We start from the raw sequence: 15,899 nt of genomic DNA, 5'->3' as shown, positions 1-15,899 counted from the left end.
CAGGAAGGCTCAGAGTCCTGGCTTATGCCTGCAGGGATCCCTCATGTAGCGCAGTAAGCGCTGCTGAGAACAGACTCTAGGCGGTCCTTCCACGAAGCTAGTCCTACTTCCGTGGTCTAATGTTATTACAAACGGAAAAGAGGAAATATGAGGGGCACGATGCAATCACCCAAGCTTTCTGCAACCTGGCCCATTCTGTGTGTCTATTGTGCTGCGTAAACAGACGGGATAGGGTTGGCCCAGGATCCACAAAAGCAGACCCATCTATCATGCTGTCGGTCTCCACGCTCAGAACTAAGGTAAGTGAAGTGCCAATCCAATCATACCATAAGTCTGGTATGCCACTCACATTAACCTTTATTTTTTTCTGCTGGCATTACTGAATTAAGTGGAGTAATTTGCTCCACAAGGCTGAAACAACTTGTTTTAAGCATGTTATGGTGGTGGTTGAGGGACCGCGTCAGGGAAGGGTTAAGCTCAACCGCCTGTATTCATGTGGAACTGTCTCTACTGAACCAGGCTTTTGATATCACCATCAGACACAATTTTATATAAGACTTTAATATCCTATATGACGCCAATGTTATGGTTTACGGCGCCATTGACCAGGTTTATCCTGGGAGGGGCGACGTGGCCGGGAAGTGGCCGAGTCCCTCCACTGCCATGGCGAATTTTTAGTCCCGAGCACGCCATCAAGCTAACCGTGGGATGCATTTTCTACCACACACAAACATCCCACATCTCTTAGTACTGAAATCCTTGCATGTGTATGCGCCAATGTGCGCTTAATGAGCTGCTGCATCCTGCCAAGAAGCCACAAATACTCTATTCCCTTGGCCCTGCCGTGAAAACCACAAGGCCTCATACGACCGCCAGATAGAACACACGAGGAACACGGAAAGAGAGAGCTACACGAAAGAAGCAAATCCTAAAGGGCACGCTGTCTCGCCTTTCATGATGTCAAACAAAAACGTAATATGGCGATGTGTGTGGTTGGGCAACCAGTGATCTTGGTTCTTCAGATCCTGCAACAAGAGTAACACGAACTGAGATCAGTAGCAATTTGTTGACCATACGAGTGGGCTGAGCCACGTTGAGTTTATTTCAGAGTGCTTGTCATCTTGGAAAACCCCGTGGCTTCCACTTCCACGAACTTTATCGTCGGATAGAACGAGTGCTGCAAAGAGGCACCCAAAGCATGAGAGCAGACGAGGAGATCTGCTTTCTGAGCAGTCTCATGTTCGTAGACATGTAAAATTAAGCCTCCGTACAGTTCCAGTAGAAGTCTGTGGTTAAGAACCCCGGACAAAAGGTTCTTGCAGACAAGGAAAGCACCAATCGGTGTCTGGTGTGTGCTGAGCGGGAGGTCCTAAGATTGACATCGTCCCGAAAGGGGGGAGGCACATGCTTGATTTCCTAAATCTATGATTACGGTTCTGTTCTACACCTCAATCAAGAAAGATAATCATACTCGATGAGATCAAATGATGGGCCGTGAGATTGGCTCGAGTCGCTGTTGAATATTTGTTTTCGGGCAAACGGTATGTCTTCTGTCCCGAAATTGACCCAACGTGAGATATCTTAGTCCCACAATATTGTCATGCTAATGTTCATTTATGGTGCAAAGACATTGAATTGTCCATCCATATTCTAAGTCATTAGCCAAAGCTTGATATCCAGAGGAAGGTAACATACCCAATCGACCAGATCTGCATCCATCCATTCTCGGATATTTGTCAAATCTTCGAATAGATTCTCGAACGGGGTCTCCGAGCTCCCTGCTGTTGGGTCGCCTACCCCTGCTTGGGCTCTGAGAATGTATGCTTAGTTAACTAAAATTGACAGAATACATTAGGTAGCTTACTGTAAATGGCGAAGTATGCGATATGCTCTGTGACAGATATGACTTCGGCCCGAGAGATCTTTCATGCGGGCAGTCAAGCTTTCAATCTCCTCTCGAAAAGAGTCCAAATTATGTTCTGGGTCATCTTGGAGACACGAATTCAGGGCCACGGCTGCATGGAGTGCTTTCAGACTCGTCACCCCACTGAGCAACCAGAAGTAGTTTCGAAGGATTGGAGCTTCGTAGAGTTGTCTGTGAAGGGAAATCAGAGCTGCGCTGGAGCTAATACACCTTTCTCTGGAGATTGCAAGAAAGCAAGATGCTTTAGAATGGTGAAACGGCCGGTGTAGCAGAAGATAGAGATGATGCGCGTACGTCTGTAAGACGCACCAATAGGCGTAGCGATTAGGATCCAAAATATTCGGAGAGCCATCAACCATATAGGCCGCGTCCCACCGTTCTTGCTCTTCCGCTATCGCAGCATCGAGTTCACGCAAGGCCTGCTGGTCGAGACGCGAAGACCCCGAGGTATGACGACAGATCTGAGTGGAAAGCCGGAACAGTCGAAGCTTGGCCATCATGACGGACATCTGTGTGGGTTCGCTACAAGATTGCTGCACAATGCCCTCGTTGGTAACATCGACATCATTTACATCGGCAGGTAAAGGAGCTTGAATGCTGAGAAGGTATGACATATCGAAATCCCGGAAAAGCATTCCCTGATACGTGTGCAATGTCAAAAGACCAGCCCAACAGCGTCGCCGCCTTTCGGTCTCAATGGTGCCCAGGTTCTTCTGTTCCACATTGCAACGTAACGCAATGCCAATATTCAAGGCCATTCCCAACAGGGCCCAGCCTTGGTCGACAGATTCATTGTGAGAGAGGCTGTATATTACCATTAATAAAGCCTCGAAGGTGCTGAATGTGTGCCTAATCAAGAAATCGCCTTGCAGAAGGCAGGTTATTGCAGTCCGAAGCAGACGGCGAGACACAGAAACCGTGATAGGAACCGTGCTTGCAGCTTGTGTGATACTCGAAGGCAGCTGGGACCAGACGCACTTTAGCCTGGGGTCACTTTCATCTAATGTGTGCAGAGACAAAGAACATAAAGCGAAAAGCAAGGCTAGCCAAGGTAAGTCGACATCTTGAGGGCGTTGCATGAACGCCGTATACTGTTTTTGGAAAGTTGGACCATGAAGAATGGGAAACAATGCGAAGATATGTTTAAAAAAGTGTGAAACCAGATAGTCGCAACATGACTTCGGGGGAAGCGAGTCAATCATTTCCTGGAGAGAGATGCGAGGGCTTATAGAAAGGGGTGATAGTGTGTCATTAACATCCTCCTCTGGCACAGGGCGCTCAAGCACGGTTTCCCAGTGTACACCGGGAGGTGATGTTTCTACTTCAGATATAGTCTGTTCGGATTGTGAAATTGAAGAGATGGCATTTTTTCGTGTCGGTGTAGCCGGGAATCCTGCTCCGCCACTCAACGCAGATGACGCCGAAGTGGTCACGGGCTTCCTGCGAGTCTTTCTTGATACAGATGGCCCAGAAGGGGTCTCATATGAACAAATAGATTCGCGCTTGCGGCGCTTGCACGCACCACAAGGATGCTGACGATCGCATCGCAACTTAGAGCGTCGGCATTCCTCGCAATTAACAGCTTTGCGCTTTCGCCGAAGGAATCCGGACACTTCCTGGATGGGCCCGTTATGGATCAAGTTGTTGCCCAGCATTACCCTCGTAGATAGAGAATGGGGTTAAACGAATACACGAAAGCCCTTGTTATTGTTCAGGACAAGAGTTCGAGGCGGAAACTGTTGGTCGGAGATAGCATTGATTGAGTCATTGAAGATTGCCACAAAGAAGATCGGTGCCCGTTGGTGAGGGTCGGAGAAAGAAGTTCCCGATATTACACGGGAAAAGAAATTTCTCTGCAGCCACCTTTTCCATAGAACCGGGAAAACCTGGTCGACAACATTAAATCCACCTACTATGAAGGATTGTATATGCCTAATTATATTCGTAAGGCGTAATGAAGCGTCTATTGACTGATTCATAGCTTGAGGCTGTCTAGTTCAATCCAGGTCACGTGATTTTATCAAATTACCAATACCGGAAAATACAAACTGCCATACAGTTCACTATATGTATGGACTTGAGGCGAAGAAAAGCAGACGGATTCTGCATATCCCCTGGGTTCGTGTATAGAATAGACTTACGTATGTATCTACCAAGATTTCATGGGTACTATTGCCGTTTTGGCTGTATAGGGTTGCATAAACTCGATCCACTCGAGTCCGATTGATCGGAGATAGAGGCTAGCGGATCGGAGATGGATATGACTATATAAGTTTGTTAGAGTTATTCTTTCTTTGGAGACTTTTCAACATCTTACTCGCCTATATCCTTCTTTCCTTCTTGTCACGCAGAGAGTACAGGAAATGGAAGCTTATCTCCAGTACCAACGGGTTCGAAAATCCGTGCAAAAGCACTTGGCGAAGCTGAAAGATGATTGCAGCTGTCCGAGCTACTCTGTCAACGCTCATCATGGTCCTGAGTAAGTTTAGGTCACAAGTTAATCAGGTGTGCGAGTGCCTAATACAAGTCTATGTAGCTGCAAACTGAGCGGCTATCATAGTAGCCTGGAGAAATTGCCCGCTGGATCGACGGCCCCTGACGCTGCGATTCTTGTGGGCTGGGAAGGGGAAGATGATCCCTTAAATCCTGCAAACCTGAGCACCTCACGGAAGCTCTTCATGACTTTGTTAGTGTCATTGATAGCAGTGGCCGTGACTGCCGCCTCGGCGATTGATGCTTGTGGTGTCAGGGAATATAGCGCATACTTCCAGGTATCTGAAGTTGTCGGCTCTCTAGCAACAGGTATGGTGGCATCTCACTGGACTCTATCATAGCATAAAGCTGAACTCTACATGTCTCTGAACAGGTCTTTTCCTTATCGGTTTCGCATTCGGTTCCCTTCTCTCTGGCCCTTTCTCTGAAACCTTCGGACGCAATGCCATTTATTCCACAACAATGCTCCTTTTCTTGATCTTTGTCATGGCATCAGGACTAGCCCCAAACCTCCATGGTCACCTTATCTTTCGTTTCTTTGCCGGCCTCTTCGCTTCCACCCCGCTAACCTGCGCCGGTGGCACAGTTGCCGACTTATGGAACCCTCTGGAGAAGACCTATGCTTTTCCTGTTTACGCTTTACCTGCATTTATGGGGCCCATGATCGGCCAGATAATCGGGAGCTATATTCCAGTCACACTAGGCTGGCGCTGGCTAGAGTGGGTAATGCTGACCATGGGTGGTGTGGTTCTCGCTCTGGTCCTTTTATTCCAGCCTGAGACATATGGCAGCCTTATTCTCTACTGGAAGGCTTCCATTCTGCGAAAAGAGACTGGTGATGAGAGATACAGAGCTCCCATGGAGATCAATCAGAAGAGCCTCGGTCAGCGATTGAAGATCTCCGTATACCGGCCATTTGCGATGTTTTACTCCGAACTAATTATCATCCTGATGTCACTCTATCTGACGATTATCTATATTGTCCTCTTCACCTTTCTTGAGGGGTATACCTATGTTTTTGGCGATGCATATGGCCTCTCCGAAGGATTGACCAACCTTTGCTGGGCTGGTATGCTCGTTGGCATTTTTCTGGTCATCGGCGTGGTGCCGGTGGTTTACAGCTGGACTGCAAAGGCCTATGCTCGAGATAAGTCCACTATTGCACCTGAGATGAGGCTCTGGTACACGATGCTTGGTGGCGCAGTAGCAGTGCCGATCAGCTTGTTTTGGATGGGATGGACAAGCAATGTAAGTCTATATCGATACACCCACTTGTTTTGCAACAGGCTAACCTTTCTCTGTCTCCACAGCCAAATATCTCAATATGGTCCCCTCTCGTTGCCTCCGTCGTTTTCGGCTACGGGATCACCACCATCTTCATCGTTGCATACATGTATCTCATCGATTCCTACGACGCATATTCTGCATCCGCTCTGGGATTCCTCGTGTTCACGCGATATGTGGTGGCGGGAGGTGTGACTGTTGCTGGAGGTCCGATCTATGAGGCTCTCGGCGTGCAGTATACCCTCACCATTCTGGGGTCTATCAGTGCAGTTATGGCGTTGGTGCCTTATTTGCTTTACTTCTATGGGCCGATTATCCGCAGAAAGAGCAAATATGCGGTGAATGTTGACACTGAGTAGTTCATAAATCGTGTTATGGCAGGGGTCTATATCCTTGTTCATGGATGTGCTCAAGAATCACAACTTGGCCCTCCATAGTAATAAAGGTTTCGGGAAAGTCCTAGAGTGTAAAGCGCCTTTTTATGTTATCATGGAGGGACGAAATATAAATAGACAAGATAGATAGATGAAAAAAAAGAGCCTCAAGCAGGAATAAAAGACACATTACGGATACAAATACTCAGGATACTATAGCACAATTGTCTTGCTTAAACCAGGACATCAGCGACAAAAAAGGTCTTCAACAAGATATTGAAACTCAAGAAGCACTCGAACTAATTAATAGAGCGTTTGTGACGGCCTCAATACAAGGATTGAAAACATCGACGAATGTCGACTATTGTACAGAAACGATTGGCTGCGATATCCCAATGTAGCCTTTAGGACAAAGGAGCGGGCTGCTTGACATGCGAGGAATCATCGAACCCCTATGGTACCTACTGACGTAACCAGTCGAATTCGGCAATAATATCCCCTTACCCACCATCATCCCCAATCAGAACACCGCGACTGAGCCAGCAGATCCTTCAGGCCGAAGTAACACATTGATGGTACCAAGGGTTCTGCTCCACGCAGGTGCAAGGCGACTCACACTCGGTTGGGCCAGCATAACCAAGGCCTCCGCATTGGCCCCAGTGCGAGACAAGATTTCCCGAGCTAGCGGCCGTGGATTGAATGCTGCTGCTGCTGCTGCTGGCGGGGGTCTGAACATAGGCATGGACAGCAGCGGTAGTTGTGCCCGGGCTTGCGACAGATGCACTACTGACCGAAGGGGAGGCAGCAGATGAGCTTCCCGAACCACTTCCGTTCCACACGTCATCCCCAATCGGCGTTTCCAGTATATCCGTCTGAATCTTCTCGGCCGAGTCGACCCAAAGATTGAGGCCGTTGAACAGGGTCATACTGTCGTTGTAGAGACCGGGGATCTGGTATGTGAGACTCGGAGATCCAGTTCCCGAGCCTGTGACCTTTACCTGTGCACAGCTAAATTGGTGGTGTCAGCATCATTGCTCCTTGAATGTCATAAAGCCGAGCGCGATTGCCTCACCTGTAGAAGAATTCAGCCTCGTTGGCCTGAGCTCCATGCAAGCCCACATGCTCGGCGCGCACCAGGTACTCGCCTGCTGGGGTCTCAGCAGGAATCTGGAACTCGAACTCGGACATGCCATAGGTGCACCAGGCGTCCTTGGTCAAGTCGCCTTCCTCGTTGCAAAGCGTTCTTTCCCAGATCTTGAACCATTCGCCGTCGCCTTCGTATTCCTGGACATTGCCGGTGGGTGCTTTGGACATAACTGTGATTCGAGGAAACCAGGTCATTAGAAGTTGAGTGATTATGACAGGGAGAGGGATGACTCGTACAAACTTGGCCCGGGCCGGGGTGCGCAATACTGGTGTCGTAGAAGAGCTTCATCCCGATGGTATCGCCCGCCGCTACCTCGGCGACGTCGGTCTTTGCGGCATTGCTGAACGAGCCCAGGTTGCAACGAAAATCGTTGTCGTTGGGTGTCAAATTGTCAAAAGTGTTGGTGAACTTGGTAGGCTCGTAGCAGATGCTGCGAGTGGTCTCACGAATGTACTGCCAGTCCGCAGAAGCCTCTCCGTTCAACACGAGCTTGCTGAAGATATAATGAGCGGAAGCCGTAGGTGCCAGACTGGCAGTGACTGCAACGGCCAGAGGAAGATACTTCATTGTGTCTGGCTGAGAATCGAGACTAATTTAGAAACGAAAGAAAGAGTATGAAAGTATAATGAATTGAAGTGAAAGAATGACGAGAGCCTGACACCTGGTCAGATTGAATCCAGCTCGATAACGAGAAGTAAAAGTAAGGAGTGATATCTTGTATAGTTCCTCTCGCAGAAGAAGAGAATCAATGAGGGCTTATATGAATGTGCCAAGCACGCCGCAGCTTATCTCTGCCGTCAAATATCCACAGCTTGAGTTCCTGCTGTCCCAGTCCTTCATTTCCTCATCATGGCGCTGTGGCGGGCTTCTCTGAAACAATATGTCGCACCATTATCATGGACACCATCTAGTCCACTTCCATATACCTGGCTAAGTGTCGCTTGTACCTTCCTGGCCATGCCATATCCCTGGTATGCTAGAGCTCAATACAATATTGAACTCATAGTGTGCTTTGAGGCTCTATGTAAGCGCAACTGTCTTTTGTTCACGAGTTCTGTAGTTGAATAGCTTCCACATTCTTCTAGACAGCCAGGTCAACCTGTCGTTGACTGTTCCACCCTCGCCATTCGCCACCCAGTCGGGCCTGTGGCAGCTGTATCTCCTAGTCTGAGTGATGCCGTACTTGCGTGCAGTTGGCGGCATAAATTGAAGGTAAACAGGCAGAAGCCCAGCCGTCCAATCAAATCCGACCGATCCTAGAATTAGAAGAATAGCTGTACAGATACTGATTCCACTTCTACTTTGCTCGAAACAGCCAGTGTTTGTCAATGGTGCAATGCGCGCTCCGGTGACTCTCATACGGGACTTGGCTCGGTACTTATCGCACGTCGATACCCGTGGCTGTTCAAGCCAAGAGTGCGGAATCCCATTCCGGATGTTCGAGACCCTGAACCCTTACAAGTGGGGCACCAAGAATTCATCCCTGTCCTGCTGTCTGCGTGAAGCGCCCAGGAAACCCTTTGACGAATCTTCTTCAACTTATCCTACCTCGAAGTTGTTAAGACAAAGTCACATCGTACTCGTAAGGGGCGTTGACCAACCTAGACTGGTCTTTCAGCTGGGATGTAACTTACACTCAAGCCATAAAGGTGAGAGCCACCTCTACTGCGATCATGCTTGGAATCGTTATTTGTGGTATGATGAGCCGCGGGACTAAGAAGCCGCGGGACTAAAGCTTCCGGTTCGAAGTGGAGTCAGTAACCACTGAGATCCAGGCGAATGTGTCATCGGACATGTCGTTGCCAAGCATCACATACTCCATGTGATTGGCCTTTTGCCGGCTCTTTCCACTGAAGGATCGCAGGGAGTTCTAATTTGGATGGCCGCGTTGGGTCATTATCATCTGAAACACACCGATTGCCTAGACTTGTCAATGGTGAACCTAGGTGAGCTCAGACGATCAAGCTCTGAGTGTACTCCATAAGTTACCTGCCAGGCCTGCTCCAGCCAATGACTGGGTGCTGATTTGTACTATCAATGGTTCAAGAATGAGTCCATTGCTCGCCGAAGCACTAGAATATGTGTCTGACGAGTATCTCACTGCATCGTGCATGGTAAGCTTCAGTGGTTTCCCGAACAAGTCTGCCTTCTTCAGCCTTAAGCACTCTTGTGTCATCAGATCATAAGTTACGCTTTAGCTATAGGTATATCAATGTCTTCCGGTTCGAAACCAGCTAGTGAGTTATTTCTTTTCCTCTTCTGTTCTCTATGCGCTTTACTTGCGGAAAGGGCCCGATTCTGGCTTCGTGTGGAGCCACGAGGCCGTTGTTCATCTGAAACAATTCCGTAGTTTAGACTTTTGTTGGTACCATCGACTTTGAAGGCACCAACTTCGATATGGGCCGAGGAAGGAATATTTTTAGCTCGGTACATTTCTACTTCCGTATTGCCGTGGGTTCAGATATTTCTATGAGGAACTTGGCAAATGCTTCAAGGGTTTTCACTAAAGTGGGTCCAATTGACCCACTTGACTGCCTTATACTCACGGACTGCTACCTACTAACTAGACCAAAAGAGATATATCCCCGTGAGATATTGGCGCGTCTCGGTTAAGACCAAAACCGTAACCAAAGCAGCCATACCAGGCACCCGGTTAAGTACCTGCTTATCTCTGAACTGAGTACGGGTGCACAGATAACCTTTTTGCTTATATGGTCGCACTGCTTACCAATTAGGTTACGGAGCACAAGTCCGCAGAGGGCAATAGCGTCCCTGAACAATTGCGATGACAGGTGTGAGGACTTACAATAATCATTGGCTCCCATGCGTTATGATATTGAACTTTGTGCGAGATTTCAACTATCCGTAGTTGCAGCATTTCAAGATGAAACCAGAATGAACCCTGTATGGATCCGCATTATAACCGGTACCCCTAAGAACATGATCATCTACTATCCCTGAACGTGCGGAAATAACTATGAACCACACGAACTTACTTAAACTAGGCTAGCAAGTGATACGTTCAGAGGACGAGACGGCTACCGACAACCGAAGATGAAGCAGAAAGCTATAAATTAATTTAGATGGTCTTCTTGGTCAACGAGAAAGGCAATTTATCCAACAGCATCACGATCATAAAGCCATTGGGCTTGTTCAGGGTCGCCGGCTCTCCATCGGGCGCCATATAATCGCAGTGAGTATTATACTGTTGGTCATAGATGTACAAGATAATCCAACCGGTTAATTAAATCAATTTCCACGCCGAAAAGTGATCGGTGCCACGGTTAAAGTGGTTTTTGAGCAGTCAATATAAGCTCCTGGCATGTAATTTAACATTCCGTGAATATTCATGGCAGTTGAAGCCTTCTTTGCGGAACAGTTGGGTCACTTGGAGGGTTAGGGGTCCATTCACATTAATCACATGTCTTCTGCACGCAGGCCAAAGAAATTAGCCAGGTAGATAGACAGCGGGATTGCTCCGTACATCCAATGTCGCTTAGAGGTTGTTTCATAGTGCTACAACCGTAGCCTAAATGGATAAAGTGCCCGCAGAAGGTACAGTTCGAACGAACCGTGGAAATTGCTTCCCCCCTTTGTCGACAGGTAAACGATATAAAGGTAGGTGTCTGCCAAACAAACATTGCCATCTCATCACCCTCGCCTTCTAAGTCACAGTTGTACCCTTCTAATTGGAATCCATCCTTTCCATCCTAATCATGGTGTCTTTCCTTGGCCAAGCACGCCTGGCCGTGCCAATCCTGTCAGCCTTTGCGTGGATGTTTGCGGCAAGTTCCGCCATCCCCCCACCGCCGCCTGGAACCCTCTCACCTGAGCGTCTTCAATGGATCAGGGAAGTGATCGGCAATCAGACCGAGGGCGGCAGCATTTCGGATCTCGCTAAGCGGAGCACTATCCTGCATACCAGCCAAGACGGCGTCGACAGCGGGGGTTTCTACTACTCCGTGTACAATGACAACGGAGCCAGCGTTGGATACACTGAATACCCCACGACCGGCCAGTTTGAACTCGGCTGGAACACTGAGACGGAATTCCTTGGTGGAAAGGGCTTCAAGGGTGGCAGCACGCGGTAAGTGCATCTTTCCTCCTCTCCCCTTTTCCTTCCCACTTCACAGAGCCGAGAAAAGCTGACAGTTGTTCGACTCAGCTCCTTGACTTGGGATGGTTACTTCACCGCCGAGGGTGACTGGACTTTGGCCATTTATGGCTGGACCCTGAACCCTGTCACCGAGTGGTATATTGTGGAGTCGCATGGCACTGGAACCCCAGGCAACGGGAACATCCTCGGCCAGGTCGATAGCGATGGCGGTGTCTACGATGTCTACAATCTCCCCTACAGAAATGTTCCCGAGATCTACGGTGTCACCAACTTCGACCAGCACTGGTCGGTGCGTCGCTCCCACCGTTCCACCGGCACTGTCGACGTGAGCACTCATTTCCAGCGCTGGAAGGAATTGGGTCTCAACCCTGGCACCCCGATTTTCCAGATGGTTACTCTGGAAGGCTTCTCCGGCCAAGGGTACCTGGATTTCACCGTCCAGGCGTAGGGAAGATAAATGGCCATGTAAGGGTGGCTTATGTTCAGAGACCAGAAGCCCCCTTTCCCTTCAGTTTTGGCTTCTCTCTTGTACAAGGCTTCTCTTCACCCGCTTTTTTTTTTCTTTCTTTTTTCGCTTCTCTTCAAGATATCAACCACTTTTAACCTTTAGTAAATAACATATTGAATGTGATGGCTGCTGCAGTGCTCCATTATCTATAATCTTGTTTACAGACTTCATTTGTATTCATAGATTCCAAGTCTAATTTTCTAACTCATAGTACTGTATACACGGTTATTTTGGCAGCATTACCGCCCTTTTAGTAGCGGTGAGATCACTCGCAACTACCCTGGAGTGCTCTTCGTCGTGATCAAACCTCGTGATAGGTGAGCTCTGGTCAAGTTCTGAACTTCGGCGGACTGCAGCCCCAGAGCCACAGAGGAACAGGAGAGTAATATATATATTTTCTAGTCTTTATTAAGTCTTTTCTACATTCTTAGTACATGTCCTGACACTGAACTCTGTTGAGAATTAAGAAGAGTAAGTGATTATTACAAATAATATATTTATATATTTGTTTTCCTATTCTTGTATCATTATCTATTATATATATTCTCGCAATCTTTAGTAGAGATATTTCCCTTAGTGTAGTACTTCTTTCTAGAGGTGTGTGGTCTTCCTGCAACCAATGTGTGCAAAGGCACTCACGTTTCTGGAAAACCATTAAATGTCTGTTGCGGCACCAGGACCTACTAGACATTTCATCTCACATTTATAAGTGGAAGAGGGTTGACGTAAATCGTTGTAAATATCCACCAGGTGGATAACCCTGAAAGTGGGGACTTGATGCAAGTACTATTACATACAAGAATATACCGCACAGCTTAGAGACTTGAAGTTTCGAAATTCGAGCCTCCATAATCCTAGGCTACTTGGCATTAGCAAATGTATCAGTTTCGTCTTCGACCATCTTCAAAGTTTCCAAATATATATATTTTTTAGGGGTCTTTTGTGGATGATCTCATTTCCACTGTGGCTCTTGGGACTCGTATTTAATTGGGTGCTAGAGGGTATAACCAAGACTAAAGTTGACCTCTGATACTCTTGCTAGTGGGACGCGGAGATGCATAATTCGCCTAATTATAAAAGTGGGGGTATTGACAACTCCGTCTTCTTGATATAGCCGTGCTTTGGTTTCAAATTCTAAGCGACGAACATGTAGTACATTGTTATAGATATATACTACTCAACATCAAGTGTGTTGTTCCCAACGAAAGACCTTCCCACCCTGCACCTCGAGAGTTCCGTTAAGAGGGCTAGGAAGAACAACAGTTCCCTTAGTCCCCACAGGGGCGTTGACAACAATATTGAAACGTCCGCTGCCATCGAAAGACCAATCAACCCTAATGTTACCGTGAGGAGTAGGATACTCTCCCCGTGCCCAATCCAGTCCCAAAGTCTGAGGAGCGACTCTCCACTCCCGGAAACCAGGAGTAACGGGCTGGATCCCAAGAACATAACGGCTCAGATCAGCGGTGGGCCCTGCACTCCAGGCATGACACAGCGAGGTTCCAGACCAGATGCCGGGAGTACCGTCGGGGTTTATGACCTCCCACATACAGCCAGTGTAGTTGGCATTTTTCGGGTCACTGATCGGGCCCCAGACACTGTGGAGAAGCTTTTTGGCATTAACGCCATCGTTCGCATGGAATGCCGCCTTGAGGTGGTAGCCGGAAGCATAGGGGCTGATTTTCTGGGCGAATCCGCTGGCCATGCTGGCGTTGGAGAAGGAGAGAGCGCCTTTGGGAATATATAATTGCTGCGCCATGGTGGAAAGTAGTGTATTAGTACGGTTGCCAGTTAGTTTTGTAGTGTCACTCAGGACGGCCAGGGCATTGGCTTCCTGCGAGAAGAAGTTTTGGTATGTTTCAGAGTGATAGTAGGCCTGGAGTTTGTCGCTCCACAAATGATAGTTGATTGCTTCTTGTAAGTTTTCCAGCCGCCTTTGATAGACAGTGGCATTGATGTTGGCCTGCTCCAGATACGGGATCCATTTGTTCAACGAATAAGCGTATAATGTGTTGAATTGGGAGACAATCCCAGACGACGCGGGATCATAGATGTCCCATCCCCCACCCATGGCGGGATCGGTGATGTTGAGCAAGTTATTTGGTAGGGTCTGTGAATGCGCCCAATCAAGCATGCGCATCACTTTCGGGGCCCAGCGGTGCAGAAACACTTCATCACCGGTCTGCTCGTAGAACTTGGCCATTGCACTCACTAGATTGAACGAATATCCAATCAAACCGGTTATATTTGCCTCAACATCCGTGGTTCGAGGGGGCTGTTGAACTTTTGCATTTGGAACAAAAAAGCCGGGAGTCATTTGGTAGGAACCGAGCAGCTCAATAGAACCGTTGATGTAATCGATACCATTGGTGCTGGCGAAAGATGTACTGCTAGCCATGTCTAGGTCACCGGCGTAGGCAAGACGATCGCGTCGAGAGCCGTCGACGCTGACAGGTAAAGGGTTGGTCCCGACAAGGAAGTCTGATAGCGCCGACTCATCCTTCAAGGTTGAGAAATACTTTTGCTCTCCCCCGACTAACAATGACAGGTTGGTGAAAATGGCAGAATGTCCGAAAGACGCGCCCACACCGAAGGAGCCATAAAAAGATGCCGTTTGGGAGAAATCCAGCACAGTGGTGTTATCGATTTGAACAGATATTTGGGACATGTTCACGTTGCTTTGAACCTTGTGCCACTCGTTCAGAATGATCGAAGAGGAAAGATGACCTGAGGCAATGATAGGGTCCAGCTCAGTAGATCCAGCATGCGCAGAGATTGAAGCATTGGCAATATCGACAAAGATGTAGATCCCGTTGGACAAAGTATCACTGAGTACATTGAAGCTGAAGCCCTTGGAGATCGGCTTTACCGAGAACTCTAGATCGTAAGTCGTCAGGGAAGGAGACCAGATGGTATAGTAAGGTTGCGGAGCAAGACTGTCTATCAAGGCTCCTTCATCAGTAAGAACCCAGAAGTCTGGAATACTGTTAGCTGGAAACTCTGTAAGCTGCGATGTCCGAGCTCCCGCATGCCAAATCCGAGTCAGCACTTCATCAGAACAGTTGAACGAGCCCGGAAGATCTGCCAAAGGGATATTAGAGACAGTCGGTTTAAATCCAACTAGGGATAGATGCATCTCTCCCGCACTGGACAAGTTCAGCTTCTGGTATCGCAGTCCGCCCTGTATGAGCCTGTTCGTGTAGGTCCTTTCTTCCGTGATGTTGTATCGATTAACTCGGTACGTGTCCATCGTCGCATCAAAGGACAGAGGACCGTCAGCCTGATATGAATGAGTCTGAAATTAACGATCGCAAGTCGTGGTAGCAAGACAGGAGACTGGACTCACCATGGCTGATCCCAGTAATGCATATGTTTCGCTATAGGCCATTTCAAAAGCAGAGGTGTCCCCGGACATGGATGAAACCTGGAAGGTAGCATAACCTTCGACATCTCGTCCGTAGTCGAGTATTATTATGGCGGGAGTCACCCCGTCAGAAGAGAGGTTAAGCACTGTGTCATTCTGATACTCAATCCAGTTATTCTGCGAGGCGTTGAAATAGGTAGTAGGTCGATAGGAGGTCGAACAATCTCCAGAGGCAAATATAAAACCAAAAAAGACTAAATTATAATAAGCGAATCTCATAATGATTTGAATCTCCGCAGGAATCCTTCAGGGTTTGGTCCGTTGTCAGTCTGGTGAACATGCAACAAACTGTCACGGATGTGCTGGGAGCGAAGCTATTTTATATTCGACATCTTCTTATTGCCGAGTCACTAAGACCCCTTTCTCCCCTGACAAAACGAATATACGAGAATACATGTGGCACACAATGCTGCCTGCAAAGCTTGGCGTCTCCCTTAATCCCATGGTACGTAGCCACCAGCCGAGCCCTACCAGAAAGTCGATCCCGTTGGCACAGGGCCCCGGCACCTGCCCGAAGCTGCCTGGCCTTAGGCTCGGATCGACGTAGAGCGGAGCAAATACGAATGTACGAACTTCCTACTTCCTGCCGCATTGATATTCGATTGCCACCGACCGCGAATCTGGTGGC

The 15,899-nt window shown here is 48.2% G+C and overlaps 6 protein-coding genes across 6 annotated transcripts; 3 read left to right on the top strand and 3 right to left on the bottom strand.

Moving 5' to 3' along the window:
• Nucleotides 1-1,380: 1,380 nt before the first annotated feature.
• On the bottom strand, nucleotides 1,381-3,579 carry BO85DRAFT_477149 (uncharacterized protein; the record flags this gene model as incomplete). The annotated part of the gene is made up of 3 exons (XM_025662821.1): nucleotides 1,381-1,650; nucleotides 1,696-1,810; nucleotides 1,865-3,579. 3 exons carry the CDS (start codon nucleotides 3,577-3,579, stop codon nucleotides 1,615-1,617), a joined length of 1,866 nt encoding a protein of 621 aa, XP_025516393.1. The 3' UTR covers nucleotides 1,381-1,614.
• Nucleotides 3,580-4,287: 708 nt separating this feature from the next.
• BO85DRAFT_487195 (MFS transporter) lies at nucleotides 4,288-6,060 on the top strand (the record flags this gene model as incomplete). The annotated part of the gene is made up of 4 exons (XM_025663436.1): nucleotides 4,288-4,403; nucleotides 4,461-4,726; nucleotides 4,791-5,665; nucleotides 5,728-6,060. The coding sequence occupies 4 exons, from the start codon at nucleotides 4,288-4,290 to the stop codon at nucleotides 6,058-6,060; spliced, it is 1,590 nt and encodes a 529-aa protein (XP_025516392.1).
• A 566-nt stretch (nucleotides 6,061-6,626) lies between these two features.
• On the bottom strand, nucleotides 6,627-7,789 carry BO85DRAFT_512620 (endoglucanase; the record flags this gene model as incomplete). Its single annotated transcript, XM_025664666.1, has 3 exons — nucleotides 6,627-7,083; nucleotides 7,148-7,391; nucleotides 7,459-7,789. 3 exons carry the CDS (start codon nucleotides 7,787-7,789, stop codon nucleotides 6,627-6,629), a joined length of 1,032 nt encoding a protein of 343 aa, XP_025516391.1.
• A 229-nt stretch (nucleotides 7,790-8,018) lies between these two features.
• BO85DRAFT_275618 (uncharacterized protein) lies at nucleotides 8,019-8,345 on the top strand. The gene has a single exon (XM_025655140.1). The coding sequence runs from the start codon at nucleotides 8,072-8,074 to the stop codon at nucleotides 8,288-8,290; it is 219 nt and encodes a 72-aa protein (XP_025516390.1). The 5' UTR covers nucleotides 8,019-8,071; the 3' UTR covers nucleotides 8,291-8,345.
• A 2,379-nt stretch (nucleotides 8,346-10,724) lies between these two features.
• BO85DRAFT_512618 (glycoside hydrolase family 11 protein) lies at nucleotides 10,725-11,828 on the top strand. The gene is made up of 2 exons (XM_025664665.1): nucleotides 10,725-11,309; nucleotides 11,388-11,828. Exons 1-2 carry the CDS (start codon nucleotides 10,939-10,941, stop codon nucleotides 11,785-11,787), a joined length of 771 nt encoding a protein of 256 aa, XP_025516389.1. The 5' UTR covers nucleotides 10,725-10,938; the 3' UTR covers nucleotides 11,788-11,828.
• Nucleotides 11,829-13,030: 1,202 nt separating this feature from the next.
• Nucleotides 13,031-15,528, bottom strand: BO85DRAFT_512607 (putative alpha-L-rhamnosidase C; the record flags this gene model as incomplete). The annotated part of the gene is made up of 2 exons (XM_025664664.1): nucleotides 15,194-15,528; nucleotides 13,031-15,127 (listed from the first exon to the last, which is right to left on the bottom strand). Exons 1-2 carry the CDS (start codon nucleotides 15,488-15,490, stop codon nucleotides 13,031-13,033), a joined length of 2,394 nt encoding a protein of 797 aa, XP_025516388.1. The 5' UTR covers nucleotides 15,491-15,528.
• Nucleotides 15,529-15,899: the final 371 nt, after the last annotated feature.

This window comes from Aspergillus piperis (assembly GCF_003184755.1).
Source record: "Aspergillus piperis CBS 112811 unplaced genomic scaffold BO85scaffold_7, whole genome shotgun sequence".
Taxonomy (NCBI): domain Eukaryota; kingdom Fungi; phylum Ascomycota; class Eurotiomycetes; order Eurotiales; family Aspergillaceae; genus Aspergillus; species Aspergillus piperis.
The sequence above is the reverse complement of the archived record's forward strand: the minus strand, read 5'-3'. Positions and strand labels throughout refer to the sequence as shown.